Raw genomic sequence first — 18981 nt, forward strand, 5'->3', positions numbered from 1 at the left:
GCTAGGTGTCATATTTCATCCTAGTCTGTCGTTTCAGTTACATGTAATAAATATGACTTTTTTCCTACTTCATAGTATTGCGAAGATTTGCCGGATACTGTCAAAATCAGATGCTAAGCTAATAATTCATGCGTTTATTCATTCTCGGCTTTGTTACTGTAATGTATTGCTCTCTGGTCTCCCAATGTCTAGCATCAAAAGTCTGCAGCTGGTTGAATGCAGCTAAGAGACTTTTGACTAGCACAGGCTTGTTTGATCATCCATCCATCCATCCATCCATTATCTGCGCCGCTTATCCTCAGTGGGGTCGCAGGGGTGCTGGAGTCCATCCCAGCCATCCTCAAGCAGTGGGAAGGGGAAACCCTGAACTAGTTGTCAGCAAGTCGCAGGGCACACCGAGACAGACAATTCGCTCACCCATTCACACCTAGGAACAATTTGGACTGGCCAATTAACCTGGCATGCATGTTTTTGGAATGTGGAAGGAAACTGGAGTTCCCGGAGGAAACCCATGCAAGCACAGGGAGAACATGCAAATTCCACTCAGGAGGCTCGCTCTCATGACCTCAGAACTGTGCCGCACACGCGCAAACCACTGCCCCACCGTGCTACCCTTGTTTGATCGTATTACTCTAATTTTAGCTAACTTTCATTGGTTCCCTGTCCGTTTAAGATGTGACTTTAAGGTCCTTTAACTAACATACAAAGGTTTGCATGGACTTTCCCAAATATTATGTCTCTGATTTGCGCCTGTGTTCCTGCATGGAGCCTCCGCTCGAAAAATGTTGGTCTACTAGTGACTCCAAGAGCCAAGAAGAAATCTGCAGGCTTGAGAGCGTTCTCCATCCTGGCCTGGGTGCTGTGGAATGCTGTGCCCCTCGATATAAGATATGCAACTTCAGATGAGGTTTTTGAGTTTTTCCTTGCCCGCTTGACTGTTTGGGATCAGGGTATGGTGTAATTGTGGCCTCTGCAGTCTTTTGAGATATTTTCTTATCAAGGGCTTTACAAACAAATGTGACCTGGCATTAAAAAACCTTGATAGGTTTGTCTGGGAGGGCTGAATTCTCTCTATTTGAAGAATATGTAGAAGTTTTCTCACATATGGAAAACAGGTATGGGAAGTTCTTTAATTTCAAGTGACAGAGCCCATGGGATCCAAACGATATGCACTGATACGGACTGCACGTGTTTCGTGTGAGTGGAAAAGCAGCCTGTGGTCATTCATTTTGAGATGATTATCCCAGGTTGTTTAGTCTGTGTCTGTCTCTATGGGTTTCAACCCTTGCATTGGGTTCCTCACACTTGTCTTTGTCTTTCATTTCTGGCCTTACTTTCTCTCACGTACTCGACACGCCACTTCCCATATGACCTTCTTGTTTTAACGTGATGAATGGTGTTGATTACAGAGCCTTAGCACAAGTTTTGGCAGACGTTTGGTCTAAAGTTAAGGCCATAGTCAACGATGCAATGAGTTGCTCTTAGTTCCATAAACAGACTTTGATAACTTTGCCTAGAGCCAGTAATATACACAACATTACATACACAATTCAGACACTGCAGTTTGATGCCACCTGGTGCGTCAACACGTGAGCCGTTTTGAAGGGTGCGCCTTCATCCAAAAACTTTTGAAGGAGCTTTCAGACCCCTGCACCATCATAGCCTTATTTGGTCATCTAGTATGATGATGATGACCAGCAGGTTTATTTATGCAGCTATTTAGAACTTACCCTGGCACCCTTCTCGGGAAAACATTGACAGCCCCCGCTGCAGTCTCTTCCTCCGCAGGGACCGCTGTGCTTCTTCCCACCCTGCAGACACAAACATACAACATGCAGCTATTAGCAACCGCGGACTATGTTGTAATTATTCAAGAAAATGTGCTACTTTATGATTTTTGGCTGTAAAACAATACAATTCTGTTCAGTGTAGCCCAGCACGGTATACTTTGAAATATAAGTACCTTAGGCACCCCATTCGGACTTTTGGTCAGTGACATTTTTTTTCAATATCACCTAACTGTAATTTTGGTTAGCGATATAAAAATAACATAATAAAAATACATAGTAAAATACAAAAAAGTAAAAAAAATAAAATTAAAAAAAAAGGCTAAATTGGGTAACAAATTGACCGATGAGCTACTTTTATCAGTTTGATATATGTATGTTCTCCCCGTGCTTGCGTGGGTTTCCTCCGGGCACTCCGGTTTCCTCCCATGTTCCAAAAACATGCATTTCAGGTGAATTGGCCGGTTCAAATTGTCCCTAGGTGTGAATGAGCGAATGAGTTGTCTGTCCCTGTGTGCCCTGCGATTGGCTGGCAACCAGTTGAGGGTGTCCCCTGCCCACTGCCCGGAGATGGCTGGGATGGGCTCCAGCCCCCCCGCGACCCTAATGAGGATAAGCGGTACGGCTAATGAGATGAGAGATGAGATGAGATATTTGGGTAGTTCCCTGAACATAATGAGAAATTTGTTTTGTTTGTATTAAGTAACAACAAAAAATGGGTGGTTTAAAACAGCAGATCTATTTTTTTGGATAACCCAGTTTTCAGGGAAAAGGATGTTTTGTAGAGTATTAACCCAAATTTTAGTAGTTGATTAAATTATAATTAATTATAAAAATAACCTAACATTCTATCTTTAACAAAAAATGGTAACATTTTTGCTAAACACATTAACCCAATTGGGAGGTTGGTTGAATATAAATCAAAAAATGCTTTGGACAAAATATCCCAAGAAATAGATGGGTCCACTCCCAAACCTAATTGGGTTATTGTTATTTTTTAAAATTTCAACTGTTTTCCGAGGCCTTTTGAATACAAGATCAAGGATAAACTGAATATTCACTTTTAAACGCTGTTGATATGGATGCTTCTTAAATCAATTTTAAAATCTTTTGTGATCCCTGAAGCCCTTTCATATATGTCATTTGAGTACCACTGGTCTAGACTTCTGCTTCTCAACTGGTTTGACTTCATGACCCACCATTCCACCCTAATGGCGAGCTGCGACCAAAATCAAAAAACATTTCCACCTCTCGATTTTGTCCAATGAAAAGAATTTGGCAGTGTTAAAGGATGTAGTCACATTTTTTGTCAAAAAACAGAAAATGACCAGCGAAACACAAACAACTTCAAGTTCCGTAAAATGGCATAGAAACCTACATCACAAATGGGAAACCCCAAAATAAATAAATAAAGTAAAAAGTAAAGTAAAATAAAAGTAAATAAAGATTTATATACTTATAAAAGTTTTTTTAATGGCAGACCGTTTTCATATTACACAATCTTTCCTGCTTCGGCTGGGTTGTTGTTATTTTCCATTTTCCTTTCTTTTTATCTCTAACTTTCTTGGGACCCACAATTATGGGCATAAAAAGGAATGAAAACCAACACTATCATAATAAAATGTGATGTAGTCCCTCTCAGACGCGCTGATTGACTGATCAGGTAGAAGAAATCCAGCAAAGCATTATTGCCATCTACTGTTAAGGAGTGTTGTCTATTATTTTGCTAAGGAAGGCCCGCGTCCCACCGTAAACAGGTCCGCGTTCCACTTTTGGGTCTTGAACCACTAGATGAGAAACACGAATCTATGCCACTGACTCCCATTTAGATTGAACAATTTCTGTAAATATAAAGGGTAAAAATGGCAGAAGAAGAAAGCATAACCAATGTATCAAAAACTGCACCAAACGACGGACTCAGATTTCACATGATACTGCAAAAGGTTTGGTTCAGATAAGTTTCATCATTTTTTTTCCATCTGACACAAAAAGTGGAAATGGGTCTGATGCAATACATCTGCTTGCTAATCTGTTTCCAGTGAAGGTTTTGTTTGTGTACATTGTGTTGTGTGGATTGAGCTACTGTTTATGCTGCATCTAGAGAACTTGAATGACTCATGGTGGACCTTCAGACATGAAGGGTTTGCGTGTGTCTTTGATAAAGAGCAGCTTGTGGGGCAAATTCAGAGTCTAGTTCCCTCAATGAAAGTCTTTGTCCGTAAAAAAATCCACCCTTTGTCACTAGGAGAGCCTGGTTGAAGGCCACCCATTATCTAAAAACAGTGGCCAAAGGCTTCAAAAGTCCCTACACAAGGGGTGTCAAGGGGTGCGCCCGGCGGTCCAAATGAGGCCTGCCATGGGATTGAATATGGCCCGCGAAACAATGCCGAGAAGCACGAGAGAAAAACGAGTTTTAAATATGTGAACTTGATGGTGACAAAAATGGGACAGGCCACTCTCGTGGCAGATGTAGCTGTATTTCATTATCTCTCTTTCACTCTCTCTCTTTCTCACTCTCTCTCTTATTTTCTTTAACTTTCTTTTGTCTCTACCCCATCTCTTTTTTCTTTGTTTTCCCTCTTTCTTTTTCACTGTCTCTCCTAACCCCCATCTCTCTCTCTCTCTCTCTCTCTCTCTCTCTCTCTCTCTCTCTCTCTCTCTCTCTCTCTCTCTCTCTTTCTCTCTCTCTCTCTCTCTCCCCCCCTCTCTCTCTCTCTCTTCCTCTTTCTCTTTCTTTCTCTTTCTCTGTCGTTCTCTCTCTTCCTCTCTTTGTCTCTGTCTGTCTGTCTGTCGGTCTGTCGGTCTGTCGGTCTGTCGGTCTGTCTGTCTGTCTGTCTGTCTGTCTGTCTCTTTGCCTGCCTATCTGCCTGGCTCTCTCTCATTTTCTCTCTCTCTCTCTCTCTCTCTCTCTCTCTCTCTCTCTCTCTCTCTCTCTCTCTCTCTCTCTCTCTCTCTCTCTCTCTCTCTCTCTCTCTCTCACTCTTTAAATTACTAGTCCGGCCCATGTTTTTTCTACCATGTGGGGCCCGGAGCTGAAATGAGTTTGACATTCCTGACCTACACTAAGCTATGAGCTGTTTTCAAAATTGAACAAAATGTTTTGAGTCTTTACATTTTTTCCCACATATGGTATGACTTCGAAAACCTTTCACATAGGATATTAAGTATATGAAAATTTAGTATTTCCATAGCTGAGTGAATTACTTGTTCAAGCAAGCCTACGACTGCCACCTACACGGTCATTCCACAGAATTGGGAGCAAGCCGTCTCTTGTTTGATAGTCCAAATGGTCCAATTTGTGCACGCAATGGTGGATAAAGAATCAGAATAATCCACCCAGTCTGGGAGATTCCCTGGTGACAAAGGGCCACATTCAGACCTTCCTTAAGACCTGACAATGACCGTCTTTTATTCCAGACGCTCCGTCTTCTGATGATCTTCCCAACAAAGAATCTACAAGTCTGAGTGATTCTTTGTTAGCTATCTAAGAGCACATTTGATCATCGTTTAGCCGGGGGAATCAAAACGACAGTATAAAAAATAAAAAAGTATCATATTTGTGCATTGATTGATCAGACGGAATATATCACTGATCGCAGTTGCATGCCATTGGATGCAACGGGAATCGAGCCTTTATCTCAAGGAAGGAGGGAGGCGTTGTAGCACACTGGATCTTATTCATAAGACCTTTCGAGATACCAAAGACACATGAAAAGGCATTTTTATCTCATTGAATTTTTTGTCACAGTACCGAATTGTTGATGTTGGGATTGGGTCAATCTTCAAGAATATTGTCAGTCCGTGATACCACTGAATTACTGTATTGTATAGCCAATTCAAGAAAAGTCTTTACAAACTGCACAAGTCAAGTCAATTCATGTGTATTTGTATAACCCTTAATCACAAAGAGTCTCAAAGGGCTGCACAGATCAAAGCCCATTGCAAATTATTTTTACAGACTATTATGACACCATCACCTGATAATGTCAACATAAAATATAGGTTATTCATATGCTGTAGAATAGAAGTGTGTTTTAATCTTAGATTTAAACATTTCCACAAGATTGTGAACTGAATGAAGGCATTGTAGGAAGTAATTTGGTCGTTCTGAAATGAATGCCCCAAATGAACGCATGGCTGCAAAATGTTTGTCACTTAAAATGGATAATCTGAGATGAGAAAAAGTGACACAAGTTTAGTACAGATTTTTTCTCTAACATATCTGGTACCGCGACTAAAAATAGTTTGTTATTGAGATAAACCCTATTGCCTTTCCATGTGTATTTTGTATCTATAATGGTTTAGTACGGGGTTTCTCAACTGGTGGGTCAATACCCAAAATTGAGTTGCAGACCCGTTTTCAGTGAATCGCGGGCCTGCAAAGAAGAAGAAAAAAACCCTGGGTCGTTTACACTCTTTAACTGTAGATAGTGATAATGCCCTAATTGATCTCTTCTACCTATTGAAGCAATCTGCGTATGTGAGATGGACCACATCTCATTTTATTGCAATTTTTTTGTTTTATTGCCTTTTCTGCACATAATAATGGGTCCCGATAAAGTTAGTGATAAGAGGAAGGAAAAGTGGAAAATAGTGACAGAAGGAAACAATTGCTAAATAACAAAAATGGAGTACGAGTGTCTGCCAATGAAACATTGGTGGAATGTTCAGTAAATGGTTCGAAAGCGTTATATTTTTAGCTTTTTACCAGTATATTGATCATTATCACGTACATAAATAAATAACCATACACAGTTCATTCATGTATTGGGGACAAATTTCTTTCTTTCTTTCTTTCTTTATGATTTTAGGGAGTTACTTATATGCCATGCAGGCTTATATGTGATTATATACGGTACTTGAAGTTGTTTGGTTTTGCTGTTGTAAACTACCATCCATGTCCCTAGCAGATTGAGATTCTGTACTCCTACCATTGAAATCCAGTTTGAATTCCATTGGCACCATTGCTATGCAATTGTGGTCTGTGGATATATCAACTAATCAATATTTGCACAAATATGGTAACAATTTTTCAGTTTTCACTGCATAAAAGGCGCACCTGATTATAAGGCGTACGTTCAAATTTATGGCCCGTTGTTATTATTTTTTGGGTGAGCCGTACAGTCCTGAAAATACGATCTGTTGCATGATTGAGGTTTTAAACATCTGCAAGGCTGCAGTTTAAAATCGTGACTGAAGGCAGGAAGTCGTGAAGACGCAGTGCAGACGCCACTTTTTCCACTTTGAGCCGGACGACTGAATCAAACAATAGTCTGCGTCATCTCCCCGCGGGCTAGCAGTACAAAGGAATTACTCAGACTCTTATGAGAATTATCCCACGTTAAATCAAAATAGCAGGTGACCCAGTAAAGAAGCACTACAGTATTGTGTTTTATAAACCCTAACCTAAATCACAGAGCCTAATTTACATGAATTGCACTTATATAATCGATTAAGGTCCAACACTCAACCCTTAATTTCAAGTCAGGCCCGCTGATCCCGATTTTTGCCAAACCCGCTACAAGGAAAACATCCACCACTTACTTCATACACAGGTTCAGACACCTTTTTCATTGCCAAATCCAAGCACTTTTTCGAGACTTTCAAAGCCAAATTTTCATTTCCTCAATCATCATTAAAACAATAAATTCGGTGTCAATCATGTATTTTGCATACCAACAAACATATCTGGGATTTACATATGCACTTTTAATCTTGTGTGTGCTTTTATCAAGACATGAAATTTATATCTTGAGTAAATCACAAATATACTCTATTTGTTGATCTGAACAATACATGTGTAAATATTTTTAAGACAAATCTCTCTCTCTCCATAGAATAGAATAGAATAGAATAGAATAGAATAGAATAGAATAGAATAGAATAGAATAGAATAGAATAGAATAGAATAGAATAGAATAGAATATACCTATATTGACATTGTTACAAAATGGGTTGAACATATTGTGACAACGAAATTGGACGTGGCACTCCAGTTTCACATTTTACAGAGAGGGTAAAAGAAAACAAACAGGATAAAGGAACAAAGAAGATGTTTGTATTGTCCTTGATGCAGGTTTTTACCCGGAGGGCGGTGTATGAGGGGGCTGAGGGACAGACAGAGATGGCTGGATCCAACTAGGTGTTTGCTATTACTGTACACACAGTCCAGTGTTTTGGGGTTATTGGGTGAAATGATGATAATATGTAGCTTGCATTTTCAGTTGCAGGAATATCTTCCCATTACAATTTACCACTGGGAAGTGCTACCTTAAACTTTTGCATGGCCCATAGTAAATGTCCATGATTGATACGTAATCCTTGCCGTTCATAGTGCAATGTTTAGATGTAGCATGCACCGTTCCTTTTGGGTGCGACTCGTAGGGGGCGAGGAATTTTTATGGGGCAATGTCATAAAGACTAATGCCAACTGCTGTTAATCAAAAGGGAAAAAGAAAGGCAATGGCAAAGCAACGCCACCATGAAGCAATGTCACTGTCATTTTTTTTTTTTTTTAACTTTTTATTTCTCACACCAATTTTGACAGGGGTTTGATTCCTCCATCATACATCAACACAAAATATATACACTTGACACACTCATAAATAACAGAAGAAACAACAAAGAAAAAAATACTATTAATAGAAAGGAAGAACAAATGTTCATACAATACATCCATACAAAAAGAAATATATATATATATATATATATATATATATATATATATATATATATATATATATATATATATATATATATATATATATATATATACATATATATAAAATAATAAATCAAAATATACACCCCAAAAAAAACAAAAAAAAAAAAACAACGCACATAATAAATAGGGGGAGGTGTTTAGACATCAAGTAAAATTTGTGTGATAGGCTTCCATCTTTTCTCAAATTGGTCAAGTTTCAGTTGAAGTCTTGCAGTGATTTTTTCCATAATGTACATTTGCTTTAATTTGTCTCTCCATTGTTTTATGTCAGGAGGTTGTGGTTTCAGCCAGGACACTGTGATCATTTTCTTTGCTACCAGAAGCATTACCCTTAGTATATATTTCTGTTGACCAGATAGTAATTCTTCTGGCAAAATTCCTATTACGTAAGCCTTTGGGTCCAACCGCAACTCCCAGCCCGTGATTAATTTTATTTCTCTCTGGATACTTCTCCAAAAATTTAATATTACAGGGCAATTCCAGAAAATATGCGTAAAGTCACCGACCCCCCCACAGTTACGCCAGCATAGATTTGAGGTATTTTTATATTTTGAAGTGATAGAGGGTGTATAGAAGAATCGCATTTTTACTTTCCATTCAAACTCCCTCCATGTCGGGCTGTTGGTTATTTTGTGTCCCTCTTTCAATGTTTTTTCCCATTCGTTGTCTTTTATCGCTACATTAGTTTCTTGTTCCCATTTTTCCTTAACTGCCATGTCCTCATTACTGAGATCCATTCTCAGGGCTTTATATAGTTTTGATATAACCCCCTTTATTGATTGTCCTTTTGTATACGATATTAATAATTCCTCTACCTTAGTTGGCTCCTTACATATTTTCCCCCATTCCTCGTGTTTCTGGAGGTAATGCCTTAGTTGCAAATATTTGTAAAAATCATTTCTGGGTAGGTCAAACTCTTGTTGGAGTTGTTCGAATGATTTCATTGCCTGTGCTTCCAATACTTGGGTAATCAACATCAGTCCTTTTTGGGCCCATTTTTGAAACCCTACCTCCATACCCCCAGGTTTAAAGTCTGGATTTTTCGCTATTTTGGTAGCCCTATTCACAGATCTTGATATTTTTAATTTTTTTTGTATTGTTGACCAAGTTTTAATAGTTCCCTTAATCCATTCATTCTGGATTTTTAATTTCTTCCACCTCGTGACTGATATGTATGGTAACGATTCCACCAGCATATTTGGACAAGATCGTTGCTCCATGTCCACCCATATCGCATCTTTGTCTGTAGTAATCCACAAGATGAGTGCTTTAATTTGAGCTGCCCAATAGTAATATTTAATATTGGGTAGGTCTAGGCCCCCCTTTTCTTTAGGAGCTAACAGGGTTTTGTATTTTATTCTAGGTTTCTTGTTTTGCCAAAGGAATTTTGCTATTAACTTATTTAACATTTTAAATGTGGATGCCGGGATCAGAATTGGAAGGGATTGAAACAGAAATAATAGTCTTGGTAATATGTTCATTCTGATTGTTTCTATCCTGCCGATAAGACTTAAGGGCAAAATTTCCCATTTTTCCAAATCTTTCCTTATTTCTTTTATCAACATTCCATAATTTGCATCAAACAGCTGTGTGGAATGTGGTATAATGGTCACCCCCAAATATTTAAACCCTTTATTTGTCCATTTAAAATCAAACCTTTCAATCACATCTGTTGGACATTTTCCTGATATCATCATTGCTATTGATTTGCTCTCATTATTTGAATACCCAGCTACTTCTCCATATATTTTAAGGCTCTCCAACAGTGGTGGTATTGATAACGAAGGTTCCTTCAGCATTACCAACAGGTCGTCTGCAAACAATGATATTTTATGTTCTGTTCCTCCTTCATCCAATATCCCCCTTATTTGCTCATTTTGTCTAATTGATTCTGCGAGTGGTTCTATGCTTATTGCAAACAAGAGTGGGCTTAAGCAATCCCCTTGCCGGACTCCTCTTTTGATTTCAAAGAAATCTGAACAGTGACCATTTACTCTAAGACGAGATTTCGGATTTTTATAGATAATTTTCACCCATTCAACAAATATTGGAGGGAAGCCAAAAGCTATAAGTGATTGATGTAAGAAGCTCCATTTCACCCTATCGAAAGCTTTTTGTGCATCCAAGCTCAGTAACATCGAGGGTTGGGTCTTAGATTTTGTGCTCGTAATTATGTTTAGTATCCTCCTAATATTGTTTGCACCCTGCCTTCCCGGAATAAACCCTGTTTGATCATTTCTAATTAATTTCGCTATAAATTTCTGCATTCTTTTTGCCAGTATGCTTGTAAGAATTTTTAGATCATTACAAAGTAAACTAACTGGTCTATAGCTTTCACACAATATTGGGTCTTTTCCTTCTTTGTGCAGGACTGTTATGATGGCTTCCGACCATGATTTGGGGGGATCTCCTTTTGTTAGAGCATAGTTAAATACTTTCTGCAGTACTGGTGTTAATTCTTCCTTAAAGCTTTTGTAGAACACCCCCGGGAATCCATCCGTTCCTGGTGATTTATTTATTTTTAAGTTATTTATTGTATCTTGTATTTCCTGTTTTGTAATTGGGCGAATAATTTCTAATGTATCCCCCCCTGTTAGTGTTGGTAAATGTAGTTTTCCTAAAAAGTTTTGTGCCGTGTAGTTATCTAAGTCATTTTCTGAGTCCTTGTATAATTCTTTATAATAATCTGCAAATGCTTCTGCTATACCATTGGGTTTTACTAAACATTGTTTAGAGATAGGATGTTTTATTTGTGATATAATTCTATCTGTTTGGGCCTTTTTAAGTTGGAAGGCTAGCAGTCGACTGGCTCTATTGCCCATTTCATAGTATCTCTGGTTCACAAAGCGCAGAGCCCCTTCTGCTTTATTTGTCAAAAGTTCATCTAATTTGCTTCTGGTTGTTTTTAATACCTGTAATCTGGATTCATTTGGTGTTTTTTTATGTTCTTCTTCTAGTTCCTTAATCTTATCCTCCAATTCCTTCTGATTCTTTAAGCGTATTCGTTTCAGCCGGGACGATATTTCTATTAATTTCCCCCTTATTACAGCTTTCCCTCCTTCCCATAATATTGTTGGAGAAACCTCATTGTTGTCATTGATTTGGAAATATTCTTTTACACACCGTTTTATTTCCTGTACTACGTTTTTATCTGAGAGGAGAGATACATTCATCCTCCAATACCTAAAATGGGGTTCATTGTCTAAACTTAATTTCAAAGTAATTGGAGAATGGTCACTTATAGTAATATTCTCTATACCACACTCTACTACTGTATGCATATGTTGTCTTGAAATGTAAAAGTAATCAATTCTCGAGTAGCTGCCATGCGGGTTTGACTGTCATTTTTATGCAGATTTGCTGAGAAACATGGCAAACATTTACAAGCACTTCACCGAAAATTCAAGTAAGTTTTATCCCTAAAAACACAAAGTTAAAATTCAAGCTTTTCAAGGATTTCAAGCACCCGTATGGGCCCCAAAGATACTACCTGTAATAACGCACATGCAGGAAAAGGGAGCCTCAGTTGCCACTGAAATATTCAAGGTTGAATTGAATTCATGGGGAACAGTAAAACGCTATAAACACTTTCACAAAAAAGGTACAGCTTACTTTTGGACACTCACTCACTGCCCAATGAACCCCACCCAGAATGTGTTCTCCTAGTAGTTTTGAAACATTATCAGTAATCATAGTGGGTTCACTCTATCCAGGATCAGTGAGTTTTGTCTGAAACTCAAGAGACCCTTGCTACTTACAGTATTCTGAATTTATCGTGAACATGTTGTGAAAATGACTCAAACTTGAAAATCCCTCATTTAAACCTACAGAATATTTAGGAGTCTATGAGGCCTCGTGGTAAAACGAGTGGTGTTTATGACCCCCAAAAATATGTTTTTTTGTCTCGGCTTCGCCTCGAACGTTGGCGGATGCCTCGAGATTGTGTACAATGAATCAAATAAAAACAGCTGGGTCAACAAAACACATTCTCACGGTCGCTTATAAGACAAAGTTTTTCTACCAGTGCACAGACCGAACGGTGCAGGACAAAACTAATATAGTGCATCAACTCAAATTATGTGGCTTCATCTTGGCAAGTGCTATTCTCATGTGATGTTCACAGCAAAGGTTGTCCCTTTTTGTTATTTTTATGTTCATCATTTTCAAAAATAATTGATCACAAATGTATGTTGTGACAAACAGTATAACTGGATACTTTTATCTGTTGATACCAAAACGTTGAGAGTGTTTTTCTTCTGAAGTTCTTTTGAACCTGGTTCTGCTGAATTTCAAAGATGGTGTCAAGGTATTCACCATTCCCTCAACATCAAACGTAAATGGCTTTTTGACCCATGCTGGATATGAGACTTGTGCAGGACAGTATCCGTCAAAAGATTTTACAAGCTTATCTAAGTGCTTGGCAATTGCTTGTTTCAGTTCCATGGGTACAGAAATTCCATCAATTCCAGATACACTTTCGGTCTTACTTACACATTTGTCAAAAAGGGGATCGTTTGAGAAGTTATATCGAAGATATTTGTCTTAACACTTTTGTGGCAGTGGCTCCACCGCACGTCTGAGACTGACTTACCGAACTCTAGGGTTCCAATTAACCCAGTTTGAGGACCACTGAATTAGAATCAAGATGGAAACTATCAAAGAGGGCATCGCTTGGATACTTGCATTTAGACTCCATCAGGAGGAACGTCACACTCATCCCTCCCCAGAAAATGTAGCTTGTTGTCAAAACATCCAGGTGACCAAGGGTCACTTTCGATGTCAATAGCCACTTCTGTAACGCTGATGACGGTGATGCTCAGGTGGTTGGGTTTCCCCTTTGACATGGGAGCTTTGCTTTGAACATGAAAGCACACAGAAGTGCATAAACCGTGGAGGAAGACCAGTAGGGACCATTATTATTATCATTAGATCCAATATCACCATCACAGAGAAGGATGTGTCACTCATCTGAACACTAAAGAGGGGCAAAAGACTTCCCAATGAGGCGAACGTGAAGTAAGCTTCAAACATACTATATAAAATAAAATTCCATAAGAAAGAGGTGTTATAGGTCCCTAAATGATACTTCCATGTTCCATATCCAAATTTATGGAAGGGAGAACATAGCTCATCTGTGAGTGTTCGACTAAAAGAATTATGAGGTTTGAAAACAAAAAGGTTAAGGTGCAAACAATGGCAGGTGTTAGATCAAAAAATACAAAATCCACTATTTTTTCTGGATTTATGTGATGAAATATACCTGTAGTTATAAACAGCTCATGACATCTCATACTCAATTACCATTTTAAGGGAGAAGAAATTAATCTAAGGTTTGATGACAAAAAAGTCCTATTCCTACACCACTAAAATCCCCCTTTACAAAAAATTACATATTTTAAGTTGTGTATTATTAAAAGAGACTACTAATTTTACTAATTAATACATGTTATTGCGGAAAATTAGCCAAAATTAACATACAAATGGGGAACACGACCCAGAGAGTAAAATAGTACATGAACAACATATTTCAAACATAATCCGTTTGTCTGTCTGTCTGTCCGTCTGTCCGTCTGTCTGTCCGTCTGTCCGTCTGTCCGTCCGTTTGCCTGTCTGTCTGTCCGTCCGTCCATCCATCTATCAATCTACCTGTTTATCTGTCCATCTATATCTCCATCTGTCCATCCATCAATCTATCTATCTGTCTATCCGTTCATCTGTTCATCAATCCATCTGCCCATATATCTGTTCGTCTATCTATTCATCTATCCATCTATCTATCCATCTTTCCATCTGTCCGTCTATCTGTCTGTCTATACATCCATCTATCCATCTATCTGTCGTCTATCTGTCCGACTATCTTTCAGTCTATCTATCTATCTGTCTATCTATTCATCTATCCATCCGTCTATCTATCTGTCTGTCTATCTGTCCATCTATCCATCAATCCATCTATCCATCCATCTATTTATTTATTTGGGCATTGTGCTTGTAAACCTTCAATCTGTTAAAAAACAGGCATCAAATTCAAGGCCCGTGGGCCAAATCTGAGCCCAATCATTTGATGTTCCCAATGTAAGACAACTTTCACGATCTAAAGATCAAAATGCAATCAAAATGTGCATAAACTAATAGATAGGCTTTTCACACTAGATTAAACAGTAATTTAGAAACCTATTAGCAGTTATTTATTTTGTAAAACATAGCTTCTCATTGGTTTATTGTTTGAGATGATTCATCATTTATTTGGTTTTACTACCACAATGGCCAGACGAGGGATGCCGTACTCATACAAATCTGTTAGCAGTCTATAAATCAAATATGTGATTCAACCTGATTGGAATTTGTGCAAACCTTTAAATGCGAAACACACCAAGGAGTCACATAGATTTGGGTTTACAGCCAAAGCAGATATACTCGGTTTTGACGTTGCAAACAAATTCCTACATACAAATCTACAAGAAACTTTCAGTGTGTTTGCATATTTTCAGCACCTCCTTTATTTATGAGGGATTTGTGTGTTGGCGGGTTGGCAGGACAACAGCTAACATGTTTCATTGTCATGAGATTTAAAGAGCAGACCGGCAGTATAGGATCATTATTCACCACAATACGACATGGCACATCTGTGAAGGAAACACGGCATCCTTAGAACTCAGCGTGGGTGGAATACTCCCTAATGCTAGCTGATAGCATGTTAACTCTCGAATTTAATAATCCGAATACTTTTCTTTGTAATAATTTGTAAAAGTAGGTATATTACCTGAGTGAACAACTAAGTGGACAACTTCTTAGGTTAGCATTTTTGTTTTGTTTTTGCTAAATATTTAGACTTCGTTAGTCTACAATTTAATTATTGCTAACTGTTACTGTATATTTTAATCCCACTATTAATAGCATCTTTTCTTAGAAAGCATTTGATTTGGTCTGGTCACTACAACATAATTGTGTTTTTCAAGCGCAGTCTTTACTTTTTTATTGTTATGTCAAAATATTAGTCAGGTTGGATCCAAGGCTAAAAGGGAAACATGTGTTCAATAAACTTTGGTAATTCTTTTTGTGGAACTTTATAAAAAAAAAGTTCACCAGTAAACTGGAGCAAACTTGTGCTCCTTATTGTTACAGCTTGTGAGCTAGATTCTTGTCAGCAGCAGGAAATGTTGCCTCAGTGCTGTTGTAAAACAGTACATGGAAGTTGCTTTTACCCAAAAGAAGGACAGTGTGTCAGAAGGGAATATCTACTGTTTGTCTTTCTCCTGCCATAATTGAACCAAATCAGATCTCCTCTGCAGACTAACTCTCTTAAAAGTAATAGAACACAAAACAAGCTGAACAAGCAAATATGCCAACCCTAGCCATGTTGGTGTCGGACATGCTATTCTCACAGAGGCATATCATGATCTTTACACCAGATCTCCCGAAGGCATCATTACAGCGATAAGGAATTTTCTGAAAGACATGTCTTCACCAGGGCTTTATTACTGCAAATTCTTCATCCTGCAGCACCATCAGTTTCCTGTTGAACTGCCGATCTATCAAACTAGCGTTGACATTACATTTGCGCAAACGGAAAAACAATAGGAAACATGGAAATAGTTTGTCATCAAGTGGAAAAATGGCCCAAGGACTGAATTAGATATTGACTTGGTATTTAATGAAACAGGATTTTGTTAGTGAGATGTGAGTTGTATTATACTTAAGCGACATTCTTTTAATTAAACATCCAGGAGAAAACAATGCGGACGGTCATCCATCCATCCATCCACCCATCCATCCATACAATCATTTACCCCCACTTTTCTGAAGTTGGGAGTATTTTTGGCAGGATGCCCAGCTCTTCTCTTCTCTTCTCTTCTCTTCTCTTCTCTTCTCTTCTCTTCTCTTCTCTTCTCTTCTCTTCTCTTCTCTTCTCTTCTCTTTTCTTCTCTTCTCTTCTCTTCTCTTCTCTTCTCTTCTCTTCTCTTCTCTTCTCTTCTCTTCTCTGCTACTTAATCAGGAATTTCAAAGCCAAGAGACAGTCTTTCCCGCCTGTGTCCCAAATTCTCCCTAAGGCCTCCTGTCGAAGGGTCCAACTCAGATCCCTTCTCCAGGTAGGTGATCAGGAGTCTCAAGTCGCCTTCAAATTGCTCCTCTCAATACAGAGCATCAGCTGCTCTACTCTAAGTCCATACTCGAACCGTATAAGGCAGTTGACTTTACAGGCCTCTAACAGAGAACCCGGACAACCGGTAGTCTGGGATGTTGTTCTTGGGTCAGTACCGACAGCTCATGACCATATGTCTGGTAAAAAACGTAGATCGACCAGGAAATCAATAGCTGCGTCTTGGTGCTTTGCTCATGCTTTACAACAACACAAAGATGCAGAGTCTGGTATTGCTAGGTATTGTTAGATCCTTCCGATGTAAAATCCATACTCTGTACATAAGTCTGCCCAGTAGAGCCATGGCAGTGATTCAAAAAAGAGAATAAAAATGTTCACATTCACCAGCCAGGTCACTAAGGGATCGTCTTAACTCAGTATCTGCATACTTCCAAAGCTGCTTTGAAAGGTTTAGGATGAGCAAAGCTGTTTTATCATAGTATTTGCAAGATGTCTTAACACTATTCATTGTTCAGTTAGTGGAAGGACGTTAATATAAATGATAGCTTATCACTAATCTTCTGGAACTTTTACACAATTTTTTACTTCAATGGGAAATTTGGTTGGTTTCTTTATAAGGGTGTGGTCCATCATCTCAAACACATGTAGACAGAAGTGCCAGGCAGTAAACAATTACGGATGGAAAAATGGGGTAATGTTCATAAACATGTCTTCGGCCTAATGTGTACATATTGTATTTTTTGATCAACAATTTTTTAATGACGAGAACACAGATCCCGCCTTTGGTAACCAGATTACCCTCGATACATTCAATAGCTGGGACCTGCACTCTTTTTGAAAACATAATAAATGTGCTGTTTTTCTTACCCGAGAAATGAATCCCCATTTGGGAGCTGAAAGTCACTAAATATTCATGATCAGTACCAATAATGCAGAAAAGGGAGGAAGGGGACTCTAACCAGTCATTGAGAGAACCAGCTGCCATTTTTCTGGTATTTGGCAAAATGTTTAAAAAACGGCTGAAATCACTTGAAAGTATTTTTACAATGCAATTGTTTAATCCCAGAGGATTCTTGAGAACCATTATTCAAAACGAGTCAGGCTGGTTTCACAACAAGACTTTTCCTCACGGTCTCATATTTGTCTATGATTTATTGCCATTCCAATTAAAACAAATTCGTGGGTGGTAAATAGTCGTCTAGGAGGCACAAAGAGCAAGTCACATTGCAGAGAGCAGGTCACAACACATGAAGGTAGCACGTTCTTCATCTAAAGAAACGTCCCAGAGCACAGCTAACTCCTGCTGTGCACTTCTGGCAAGCCTCCAGTGTAAACACGGCTCTCATTTCTGCCCTTTTGCCTGACACAGCTGGACCTGGCCTCTCCTTGCGCCGACTTCAGGTCATGCACAAACTTAACTTCATTTCCCGGTGGGCCACTTTCCTAATCAACGCTTCCTGTGGTTAGCCTGAACTAAACAGAGATGGGATAAGATCCAATTGGATTCTTTTCCGGACCTCAATGCTCTTGTTGATCAGTCAAATAGTGTTTGGGAAAACGATAGCTGCTCTGTCCCACAATCGGACGATGAGTGACGTTCAAATGGAGGGTTTCAACAGAAAAAAACTATGAGACTACAGGAAAAACACTTAGAGAACCTTCTAGAGTTGAACACAGTATATTCTCATTTGAAAAGAAATCTGGTGCAAATCATGTATTTTATCAAGACACGACTCTTAGATCTTGAGTAAATCGCAAATATACTGTATTTGTATAGCTGAACAATATGTGTGTAAATATTTTGGAGAAATGATCATATAGGTGTTAAGTAAAACGACAATAATATGTAGCTTACATGTTCAGTTGCAGGCAGTTCTTATGACAATTTTCCACTGGGAAACGCTTCCCTTAATTTTTTGCATGGCCAATAATAAATGTCCATAACTGATTGGTAATTCTTACACTAATACAGATTTCATAATGCCCTGATTAGCTGTTGCATGCACCTGGCCTCTTTGGTGTGACCTGTAGGGGATGATAGGACAATGGCACACAAACTAATGCCAGGTGCTGTTAATTATGAGAGAAGAAATGCAATGGCAAAGTGAACCCATCCCAAAGCAGTGTCAGCATCATTTTTAAAAGACTTGTTTTGAAACATAACAAGTTTCTCGCATTTACAAGCAGTTCCCCCGAAATTCAAGTACTTTCCTATCATTAAAAACACAACAACCAAATTCAAGAATTTTCAAGGATTTCAAAAACCTGTACAAACCCTCTAGATCTACAGTTTTTCTTCCTGAGATTAAACATTGATATAAATGATCACTTTCAGATTGCATTCTTTTTCATCACTTAAGAATTAAAATTAA

At 38.5% G+C, this 18981-nt stretch overlaps 1 protein-coding gene across 2 annotated transcripts in view; it reads right to left on the reverse strand.

The window, feature by feature from the left end:
* Nucleotides 1-18981, reverse strand: part of col4a2 (collagen, type IV, alpha 2) — a 94383-nt gene that overhangs the window by 48708 nt on the left and 26694 nt on the right. For both annotated transcript variants that reach the window (XM_088353568.1, XM_088353567.1), the window contains exon 4: nt 1731-1811. In XM_088353568.1, the coding sequence (XP_088209694.1) occupies nt 1731-1811 (81 nt within the window). The remainder of the gene's footprint in view (nt 1-1730; nt 1812-18981) is intronic.

Source organism: Urocampus carinirostris, chromosome 14 (genome assembly GCF_059441175.1).
Source record: "Urocampus carinirostris isolate Australia breed hairy pipefish chromosome 14, RoL_Ucar_1.0, whole genome shotgun sequence".
NCBI classification, from domain to species: Eukaryota; Metazoa; Chordata; class Actinopteri; order Syngnathiformes; family Syngnathidae; genus Urocampus; species Urocampus carinirostris.